This window comes from Vicia villosa, unplaced genomic scaffold (assembly GCF_029867415.1).
Source record: "Vicia villosa cultivar HV-30 ecotype Madison, WI unplaced genomic scaffold, Vvil1.0 ctg.002350F_1_1, whole genome shotgun sequence".
NCBI lineage: Eukaryota > Viridiplantae > Streptophyta > Magnoliopsida > Fabales > Fabaceae > Vicia > Vicia villosa.
Window position 1 is genome coordinate 264,248 of NW_026705902.1, and position 12,018 is coordinate 276,265.

At 35.4% G+C, this 12,018-nt stretch overlaps 1 protein-coding gene across 1 annotated transcript; it reads left to right on the forward strand.

The window, feature by feature from the left end:
• The first annotated feature begins 3,277 nt into the window (after positions 1-3,277).
• Positions 3,278-4,564, forward strand: LOC131638612 (uncharacterized). Its single transcript, XM_058909178.1, has one exon. The coding sequence runs from the start codon at positions 3,278-3,280 to the stop codon at positions 4,562-4,564; it is 1,287 nt and encodes a 428-aa protein (XP_058765161.1).
• Positions 4,565-12,018: the final 7,454 nt, after the last annotated feature.

Genomic DNA, 12,018 nt, shown 5'->3' on the forward strand with positions numbered 1-12,018 from the left:
TCTAACACTGAAAATGACTCAAAAGAAGGCAATGGTGGAAGTGATGAAAATCTATCAGAAGCCATAGCTATGCTTGGAAGACAATTCAACAAGTTTATTAATAGAATAGATCAGAAATCCATACCAAATGTCAAGAACACTCCCTCTCACAACAGCAAGTCTTATGACTCTAGTAGAAGATCTAAATCTGAAGAGAAGCCCAACCAAGGCAAAGGGATTCAGTGCCATGGATGTAAAGGCTATGGACACATTAGAGATGAATGCCCCACCTTTATCAAGGAGAAAAAGAAAGGACTATATGTCACTTGGTCTGATGGAGATTCTGAGTATATGTGCATCTGATGATGATTCTAGTGAAGATGAACTGACCTTTGATGAGCTTGCAGCCTCATATAAAGAACTATGTGTCAGGAGTGCTGAAGTTTGTAAACAAGTGGAGAGGCAAAAGAAACTCATAAAAGAGTTGGAAACTGAGAAGAAAGAGCATCTTGCAACCATAGACTCACTCAATGGTGAAATTAGCATGTTGAACTCCAAGCTTGATCAGATGTCAAAAATCTGTCAGAATGCTGAACACTGGAATTGACACCTTGGAAGATATTCTGCAGGTTGGACAGAGAACAAGAAACATGTCTGGAATAGGATTTGTGGGTAAATCAGACTCCATTTTAAGGTCAAATCCTGAAGCTCACATGTCAAACCAGATGTCAAGACCAATGTCACAACATCATGGAAACATAAGCATGAACCAGACAAAGAGAAAATTTCAAAGATGGAGGTGTCACAATTGTGGAAGATTTGGACACATAAAGCCATTTTGCTTCAGACTATTTGGATATCCTAACAATAGTCATCAAGCCAAACCCAAACAGGATACTCCTGTCAAGAATCAACAATTGGTGGCTAAGAGTGTTGCTCTAATAGCTCACACCTCTCTAAGAGTATCAGCCATAGAAGACTGGTATCTTTACAGTGTCTGTTCAAAACATATGACTAGAATGAAGAATCTATCGGTGGATATCGAACCTGATTCCACTAGTTATGTGACCCTTGTTGATGGATCAAAAAGGGAAATCAAAGGTGTTGGAAAGTTAGAATGTCCTGGTGTCCCTAATCTAGATAATGTCTTGCTGGTAAAAGGACTGACTTCAAATCTTATTAGTATCAGTCAACTATGTGATCAAGGGTTCAATGTCAGATTCACTAAAGAAGAATGTGTTGTCACCAATGGAGAAAATGAGGAAGTCATGAAGGGATCTAGATCTAAGGATAATTGCTACTTATGGGAGCCTAAAACCTTAAACTAATCCTCTGCATGTTCTATGGCCAAAGAAGAAATTGAGGGTAACCATCAAGAAAGATTTGTCAAACCAGAGGTTCCCTTTACCAAGATAAAGAATCCTGTTGAAGAAGTGGATAAATCTGATGATGAGTCATATGTTGGAGAACTCACCATTAGTGAACTTGCTGCTGGGTTCTCTGAGACTTGCCTAAGGAATGAAAGACTGTGTACAAGATTATTGGAGTATAAGAATGCTCATGCATTTCTACAAAAAGAAAGAGTAAGTCTCCTGTCAAACATTGCTGCCCTGGAGAGAAAGTTGCTAAACACAAGATCTAACAAACAGGCAACAATGGGAAGTAATCAAGCTACAAATATCAGCAAGTCAGAGGTAAGAGTCATTCCTAACAAGATGAAGCAAAAGATGCCTAATCAAAGGCTCCAACATCTGAAAAAACATCAAGGGTACATCTCTCATTCAAGAGATGCTAACAATGTGGAAAGATAGGTCACTTGAGGTCCACATGTCCTGAACCTCGTGCACCTACCAAAAGGATGATCTCTCAACAGAATGATCTGGCTAGAATAGAGCCACCTCAGCATGAGTTATGTGTTGACATTGAACACACAAGCTATGACTTAAATGAAAAGAACTCTAGAGGGAAAATAGGAAGTTCTAAAAGAAGGAGACCAAAATAAGCTAAAGGTCCCAGAGAAGAGGAGAACACCCCTGCTATAAGCAATAACCCAACAATGAAGATTGATGCTATGGAAGAAGCTGAGACAACTATCTCAGTAGTTTGTGGGAATGTCAAAACAGATGTCTCAACATCTAAATATGTTAAAGAATCAAGTGTGAGCACTGAGATAAAATGTTCCTCTGGAGTTGGTAAAGGCTCGTCTTTCAGTATTCAAAGTGTTCTTCATAAGGAGATTACAATTGGGAACCCACTACCAGAAGCTATCAGAAGATCAAGGGAAACATCTGCAACTACCTGGATTATTTGTAACCTTGACCTAAAGAAGATAATGATGGTTCTTTTTAATGACATCTGCATTAGAGATATGCAAAAGGAATTCTGCATGTTCAAGGGAAGCAAAGCATGGGACTTGGTACCAAGGGGGTTTGTGTTTGTCAGTCTTGTAAGATATGAAGATTCCAAAATAAGAAGTCTCTGTGATGGTGACATTTTTGATCTTATGGTGGACTCAGAACTTACCAAGATATCAGTTGATCATGGATTTCATCTAAAGGAAGAGCCACTGGAAATTGACCAAGCTTCAAATGCTTGGAATGTGAGAGCAGATGCTTTACAAGTCAACTTTGGAAATCAAGAAATGGATAAGAACATGACTCAACATGTCACAAATGAGTGTATAAATCTGACGATTGTTGAGATACAGAAGAAGGGTACATACATCTCAAATGGATGGGTTCTCTTTAAAAACTATCAGACACCTTGGTTGAGAAATGAACAGAGCTGTGTATCTATCTCCTCTACTGGAGTTGATCACATAACTGCAGATAATGACTGGTCTCAATTAAGGTGGATACAACAAAGTTCTTCTAAGAATAATGTCAAAGAGGGTGTCGTAACATTACTCTACAACATCATTAGACATCACTTCATCAAATATTTTGTGGAAGACAAAGTTAATACATTGAAGCATGTGGCCACTGATCTACAGATTGCTGATATTTTTACAAAGGCCTTAGATGCAAATCAATTTGAGAAGTTTGAGGGTAAGTTAGGCATTTTCCTTCATGAAGAATTATAGCAATTAATTCTATTTGGGGAATATATTTTGGGCCTTTTAATTATTCAATATTTGAAATATCCTCTAATTGATTACTATATCAAGTTCCCTCTTATTTCTCCATTACACCAAAAGGCTGCTCTCTACCCTATTGTCTTCAATAACTCAAATTTGTTCTTGAATTTTTCTCTCACTCTCCACAATCATGTCTCAAGAATTTTTCTGAAATACTTCAAGATGTCGCAACAATCAGATTCTTCCTTTCCCAAGAAGTTGTCCCCCACCGATGCTCCCGACTTTGTTACAAAAACTGAACCGGTTAACCCTAATCTAGTTCTTAATGTTGCTCCATTAAGAATGGTTAGTGCTGATGATCTGAAGATCAAGAAATCTCGAACTCCACATGCAAGAAGACCCAAGGAAACTGTTCAAGCGAAGGATGCGAATCCTTCTCTGTCCACTTCTCGTGCGAACTTACCCAAGGAAGGATCAAAGTATGTTAACGAAGCCATTACTAAAATTGTTACTAGTATCTTGGATGAACAACATCAGGTCCCTGGGATATCCGGTCCTCTAAAATTTGTGATCCCTGAACCCGCTGCTGTACCTAGGGAAAACATCATAGGGAAGTCCTCTAATGATAATGATGCCCACATGGTTGATGATGATGTACACACTCCTGATGGTGGTGTACAAATGACTGAGGAGGAAGAGAATGATGATGATGTTCATAAAGACCATGATAATGTAGATGTCACTGAGGATGTCAATGACATTGGGAATACTGGTGCTGATGCTGGTACAGGTACTACTACAAGTACAGACACACATGTTGTGGACCTTGATAACTATTCTGATAATGATCTGGTAGCTGTTGTGAACCCTAGCATAGCCCAAAGGCTCATGAATAGGAGGAAAGGTAAGGGTGTTGTAAAAAGTTCTCCCAAGAGAAAAGTTGCTCCTAAAAGTCCCTCTACTGACTCTATCAAGAAGAAAAGTGCCTCTACAGGTCCCATTAAGAGCAGAGCTGTATCTCAGAGTGTTTCTGTTGATCCTACCAAATCTTGGAGCAAGGTGGTCCCCAAGATAAGGAAGGCTCAAGCTATTGTTGACTCTGACTCTGATGTTGATGTTGATGTTCAATACATTCCACTAATGAAGAAGCCAACAACTAGCAAGCTTGCTATTAGTGTTCCTGAGGTACCCATTGATAATATCTCTTTTCATTATCCTTCCAGTGTCAATAGGTGGAAATATGTCCACCACAAGAGGTTAGCCTTGGAAAGGGAGTTGGCTCAGAATGTCCTTGAGAATAAAGAAATCATGGACCTAATTCATGAAGCTGGGCTAATGAAGACTGTTGTTCATTTGCCTAAGTGCTATGAAATACTGGTAAAAAAGTTTATTGTGAATCTATCAGAAGACTGTGCTGATAGAAAATTAAAGGATTTTAGGAAAGTGTATGTGAGAGGAAAGTGTGACCTTCTCCTCGACTGTTATCAACAATTTTCTTGGAAGATCTGATGAAGCCCAACCTGAGCTAGAAGTGTCTGACAAAAAAGTATGTGAGGTAATCATTGCTAAGTAGGTGAAAGGCTGGCCCTTGAAAGGAAAACTTTATGCAAGCAAGCTCAACATAAAGAATGCAATGCTACACAAGATTGGAGTTGCTAACTGGGTGCCCACAAATCACAAGTCATATGTTGCTACTGTGTTGGGAATTTTTATATATGCTATTGGAACCAAGACAAAGTTTGATTATGGTACTTACATATTTGATCAGACAATGAAGCATGCCGAGAGTTATAGTGTGAAGGGTCTTATTGCCTTCATATGTGGTATAATTTTGAATCAGTATCCTAATATCCTAAGTGAAAATGATTCTGTTTGTAAGAGAGAAAGTGCTATATCATTTCACTATAAACTATTTCAAGGAACCCATGTTCCTGACATTGTCATGACATCAACTGGAACATCCAAAGACAACACACCTACAGGTAAAGCTGCTGTGATTGCAATGCTCAGGGAAACATGCAAGGAGCTGGAGTCCAGAAAGCTTACTCCTGAAAAATTGATCAGCTCTCTTGAAATTGAAGAAGGTGTTGAGTTTACTGAGAATGAAGCAGGTCCTGAGGAAGATGATAAACAGGAGGCTGATTCAGATGAAGAAGTTGAGAAAGAGGCAAGTCCAGATGATGGCACATATGAAGAAGATGATGTTGGCTCCAGTAGCTATGAGTGTGATGACTAGAGTCTTTCTGGTCTTTACTTAATTGAATATCAAGGTTGCTTTGGCAACATTTCTGGCAAAAAATGGGAGTAATGTATGGTGTCACCCCAGAACAAGTAATGTGTGATCAACATTTTTTTTGGATGGTGCTGTTGGATGTAGTTTAATGCTGAAGTTTAATACTATAGTTTATTTCTGTAGTTAGTAGTATTGCTACATGATGGAAGTATTGATCTATTTGTGTGGTAGTATGAATGATGGTAGTGTAGATATGCATGATGGTATGTGTGTTGGTATGATAGTTTTGTAGCAGTGTTTGCTGTCTGGGAGTTGTAGCAGTAGTAAAGCTATGTAGTGTAGTCATGCATGCTGACTGATGTGGTAGTGTAGCTGTAATGGTAGCTATACTTGATGAGTGCTTGATGGTACTGTGTAGTTGTATTAGTTATTCTTGTAGGTGTGGTTGTTTGGGTGTGTGCTGTGTTTATACTATTTTCTTTTCTGCTGCAAAGAATCTTTAATGTGGTGACAGGTTGTTTTAGCCAAAAATTTGCCAAAGGGGGAGTTCGTAGATGCTTTTATATTGGCTGCATTTTATGGTAAAACATTCCTGTGTGTGTGATGTCTTGACTAATGTCATGACATGCTATGTGTAGTGTTATGCAGGATTTGACTGCTTGAGCTAATACATGTTTTGGTTAGATGTCATGCTCGATGTCATGACATCAGTATCTGACAGCACTGACTGTTATGTTTAGCTATTATATTTAGCTGTTATGTTTCCTTATTTATCTCAGGCTACAATTTAGGAAACTATATATTTTGTGTTGTATGGTTTGCGCTAAAATATATCATCTACAGAACATGTGTGAACACCCTGATGATGTGGAAATTAGGTTAACTTGGTTAACCCTAATTTATGTCTTGGAAGGACCAAGGCCCAAGTGCTACCTATAAGAAGACTGCTAATCCTACTTTCAGAGGAAGAAATTTTGGCGTAAAGAATTATGTGCATTGTGTTTATTTTCACGTGTGTTTGTGTTATTGTTTTCTTGTAATCCAAACAATTATCACCTTAATGATTGTATTGGAGTAGGGTGTTTGATTTGTAATTTGTTGTGTCACTCTAAGCTGTTAAGCATGAGTGTTGTGTCTCTTGATTGAAGCTTTTAAGCAAGATCAAGATTGGTTTGAAGTGTGTCTTCAATTCTCTTTTCATAGTTTTCTGTTTGTTATCACTGCTGTGATCGAGGGGGAGTGAGTAGGAGCTCAGGTCTAGTGTTAGATTGAAATTGCATTGGGTAGGTCTTAAGTGAAGAGTTGTAAACGGGTAGTTTAGCTCTGAATTAATACTGCTTATAGTGGATTTCTTCCCTCGCTTGGTAGCCCCTAGAGTAGGTGTTGTTTCACACTGAACTGGGTAAATAATCTCTCGTGTTCCTTACTGTTTTTGTTTACTCTTTTCCCTGAAAGAATTTTAGTTCACCCATCATGCTCATTTCAAATTCTTCCTGCATAGACTTAGCAAATTCTTCTTGCTGACTATACCTTTGAGCAACCAGTTGTGCCTTGTTTATGATGACTTCACCTTGCTCATTCATTTTGTTTCTGAACACCCACTTTGTTCCGATAATGTTGAATCCTTCGGGTCTTAGAACTAGATCCCATACATCATTCCTGGTGAATTGATTTTGCTCTTCTTGCATAGCAATGATCCAATCTGTGTCTTAAAGTGCTTCATCTACTGCAGTTGGCTCTATCATTGATACTAATCCAAATAATGAATTTTCATTATTTCTTAGGTATGCTCTAGTTCTGATAGGATCATCTTTCTTGTCCAGGATAACATCTTCTGAATGATGTGTAGTTAATCTCATGTTCTCCATGGTTGATGTGATTTCTGATGTATCTTTGTCTTCATTACCAATAGTTCTTGATCCAATGATCTTCCCCTTTTGGTTCCCTCCAAATCTGACGTCTCCGCCGGATTTAAGTTCCAAGCTTTGGAACATAGACCTTCTTCCCGTCATGTGAGGCGAGCATCCAGAGTCCAGGTACCATGATTGGTGTTTTGACTTCACTGCTAAGGGCATCTGCAACATAGACAATTTTCTTTTTAAGTACCCATATCTTTTTGGGTCCTTTGATGTCAGTGTGCCTGAAGCTTTGTACTAGCTTAGGTCTAGCACAATAGTTTTTAGAGTAGGATGTATATTTAATATTATGACTGTGACCATAGTTAAACTATGTGTGCAAAGGTTTATATTTTATTGCCATGTCATCAACTAATTTAGGTATATATGGTTCCTTACCTTGAGGTGTTTCATAGCCAATTCCATTTCGATTGCTTCTACTAACACCATAAATTATTGAGGCTATTTTGCTTCTGTTTATGCTTTTAACAAGAAATTTTTGAAAACTAACATCATATTCTTTCAGAATATCATATTTTAAGGTGCTATCTGAATTAAGGATCTTAGTTTCCTTTTCTTCTATTAGTTGTGAAGTGTTATCTTTAAGTTCAGAATTTTCTTGTTTAAGTTTCTTTGTTTTAGTTAATAGATCAATCTTTAGCATTTTAAATTTAGTTCTTAATCTATTATGTCTTTCTAAAAGTTCTAATAAGCTTTCTTCAAGCTCATTTCTAGTAAGTTCAGAAAATACCTCATTTGATTCAGCTTCTGAGTTTGAGACATCTTCTGTGGTGGCCATGTATGCTATGTTGGCATGTTCATCTTCTGAGTTGTATTCGTCTTCCGATGATTCAGAATCATCCCAAGTAGCCATTAGGCTTTTCTTCCTTTTAGATCTTTTCTTAGGCCTTTCTTTTTGCAGTTTAGGACATTCACTTTTGAAGTGTCCTGGTTCGTTGCATTCATAGCACACATCACTTCTTCTGCTGGGCTTTTGTATTCAGATGATTCTCTTTTATATTCTGGTCTTCTGTAGTTTCTGAACTTCCTTTGCTTGTTCCTCCAAAGTTGATTTACTCTTCTGGATAGAAGAGACAACTCATCTTCTTCCTCTGATCCAAACTCACTTGAGCATTCTTTCTTAGCCTGTAAAGCATTAATTTCAGATCTTTTAACATATTTAAGAGCTATAGACTTACCTTTCTTTAGAGGCTCATTTGCATCGAACTCAATCTCATGACTTCTTAGTGCACTGATGAGTTCTTCAAGGGATACTTCATCAAGATTCTTTGCTACTTTGAATGCTATAACCATTAGCCCCCATCTTCTTGGTAGAGTTCTGATAATTTTCTTTACATGATCAGCTTTGGTGTATCCTTCGTTTAAAACACTTAGACCAGCTGTTAAGGTTTGAAATCTTGAAAACATGGCTTCAATAGTCTCGTCCTCTTCCATCTTGAAGGCTTCATACTTCTGAATTAAAGCTAGAGCTTTTGTTTCTTTAACTTGAGCATTGCCTTCATGAGTCATCTTGAGTGACTCAAATATATCATGTGTTATATCTCTATTGGTGATTTTTTCATATTGTACTTAAGAGATAGCACTCAACAAGATAGTTTTGGCTTTGTGATGATTCTTGAATTCCTTCTTCTGTTTATCATCCATGTTCTTCCTTGCTATCTTTTCTCCTGTATCTTCTGGATAATTGTAACCATTTACGACAATATCCCATAGATCAGGATCATGTCCTAGAAAGAAAATTTCTATCCTAACTTTCCAATATTCAAAATTCTCTCTATCGAACACAGGAGGTTTTGTGTAGCTGTTGTTGTTTGAATCATTCGCCATAGTGTTTTCCTTCTGGATCTTTTTTGATACGGTTAAGTGCTTGCACCCAAGAACTAGGCGCTCTGATGCCAATTGAAGGTTGAGAAAACACTTGGAAGGGGGGGTTGAATATGTGGGTTTTAAAAACTTTATGAAGGAAAGATAATTAGAACACAGTTATTTTTATCCTGGTTCACCTTCTCAATAAGGCTACCTCCAGTCCACCCTCAACAAGGTGATTTGCCTCTCTCAACAGAGGTCTTAATCCACTACAATCAAAACCTGATTACACTTGCACGACCAACTGCCGTGACTCACAATACAATGCACGAGCCAAAGTGCTGGTGACTAACGATCCTACACAAGCCAACTGCTTGTGACTAACCAATATTCTAAGACTCAACTAGTCCTATACTTCTTGAGACTTCTGACCCACTGGTCTCTCAAGGACTTAGTTACCATGTAACTTCTATTGATAGTGTATAGTTTTGCTTCTAGAAAGCTGTAATCACCACTGTAATATTTCACTAAGATTAAGTACAGAATAAAGAACTCAGAGTATGAATAAGAGAATTCTGCTTCAGTGAGTTTTTCTTCACACTTGATGATTTATCAGAGTTGCAGCGTTCTTGTGTGTTCTTTCTTGTTTTCTTCTTTTTCGCTCGTTGTATATTATTCTTCAAACGATCATGAGTATATATAGCTTTAGAATTTTTACCGTTATCTCCAAAGCATGCATTCAGAATTAAATGGTTTGCGTGTTGTCTTTGCTTTTGCTTTCTCCAAGAATTTTCATGTGGATAGCTTCTTCAATCAACCTTGGAAATTATGCTTTTGGAGTGTTGCAGCCGTTTTGCTAATGATTATGTCTTCAACGGTTTAATTTGAATCAATCTGCATAAACTTCTGTCCAGTCTCTTTTCTTCAACTTCTATTGTAGATATGTTTACAGCGTGGGGTATCAGAAGTTCCTTTATAACTTGCGTTGTTTCTTTAGCTTTAAGTTCTGATTCTTCAAGTTCTGATTACTGGTACTGGTCCATCTTCTGATATTTAGAACCATATGATTAGAGTACCATGTTTGCTTTATAAAAAATTTGTTTGCTTGTTATCATCAAAACACTAAAATATAATTAGAAGTAACTATGTTCTAACAGAAAAAACAAATAAAATATAAATTTATTTGTGGTTCGGTTTGATTCCGGCTGATTGATTGAAACAATTCAATCTGATACGATTCAATTTCATACAAATTAATTTGGATCAGCTTTTTATCATCCAAATTACAAATTAATTTTTTTTTACTAAAATTATCAAAATGCTAATAAATAATATATAACATATAGTATATTAAAGAATAATATTACAAAATGAGAATGATCAGTTAAGAATGACACAAACGAAATGATAAAAAATATATATTAAATAAATTAAACTAATAAATAGTATTAAAAAAAGTAATATTGAATAATAAATCAACACAATATATCATACAAATAAAAAATAAATAATTATAAAAGCTTATCCATGTTGTTTTCTTTTCAATTTTTTTATCATTCTCATGTTTTTTTTAGCAGCAATATCTTCTCAAGATGATGCAATTTCTTCTTTACTAAATAAATTATAAATCTTTTATGAAATAGATAAATTAATAAAAAAACAAATGTTTTTACTTAGAATTAAATTTTCCTGATTTATTAATAATTCCTCATGCAAGAATATCGAAAAGTAAAAGTTGGTGCGTGTCATTGAGGCGATTGAAAAGTTCAGTAAAAACTATTCAGTTTAGATTAAAATTACAATTAAAAATAGCAACATAAAAAAGCTGTGACTGATCAAAATGCGATCTTGCGCAAAGTTGAAAAAAATAAATGAACATACCAAAATGACCTACGCGCACCGTAGCTCAGTGTACAAAATTTGCAAAACAGACAAGTAATATCCATAACTTGAAAATTTTGTTCGCAGATTTTACACGCGATTAGAAAAATATTCACTGAACAACGGTGCGCATAGGTCATTTTGGTATGCCCATTTATTTTTTTCAACTTTGCACACGATCGCATTTTGATCAGTCATAGCTTTTTTATCCACGTATTTTTAATTACAATTTTGATCTAAACCGAACCGTTTTACTGAATTTTTCACTCGCCTCAACGACACGCACCAACTTTTACTTTTCGATATTCTTTCACCTTTTCATTAAGCTTATGTCCGTGATCGACTTTTACTTTTTCAAAATCGACTTTTTATCCATGTTCTATAAAGATTATTAAATTAATATATGTCAATTTTTATTTTTATTTTCTTTGCCAATTAAAATTAAAACTTTTTAAAAATTTTAATTAGTTTTTGATATGTTTTTAATACATTATTTAATGAATTGTTAATTGATTAAGATTTGTTATTTTTCAATTTTAAAAAAAATTAAAAATGACAATAAATAAAAATAAAAATAGGGCCTCGATATTGGATGGCGGCCTCTTAAAGGGGTATATTTTTCATTTTTAAAAAAGTATTAAAAATGGCATATTGAAAATATATTTACAAAGGGTGGCAATCAAGGACTTTTTTTTCCCGAAAGATGATATGTGAGACTAAATTTGTATAAGTTATGCTTCATTATTAAAATTGATAAATTATGAACTTTAAGTGGAAAAAGTAAGAAAAAAGACCAAAACTATTTAAAATATAAAATAGAGATAATAATTCTTTGAATAACATAAAGTAGGTGGACCAAATGTATATTGAAATCAATATACAATTTTAAAATGTTGAAAAAATTTATTATGTTTGAATTTATCTTTTCTTTTCTAGAATTTTTAATAAATATGCATTAATATAAAATATTAAGAATATTGACTAAATATGTATTAATTTAAAATATTAAAAAGGTTCACTTTATAGTATATATGGACAAAATTTGAAAAGATATTTATCACTTTTCAACTTTTCAATTATTTTATATTTTTTATTTGTACATAAATTCGAGGTTTGCATACTCTCAG

Excerpts from the sequence above, each read along its gene's own strand:
- LOC131638612 (XM_058909178.1), top strand. The coding sequence starts at position 3,278 with ATGTCGCAACAATCAGATTCTTCCTTTCCCAAGAAGTTGTCCCCCACC.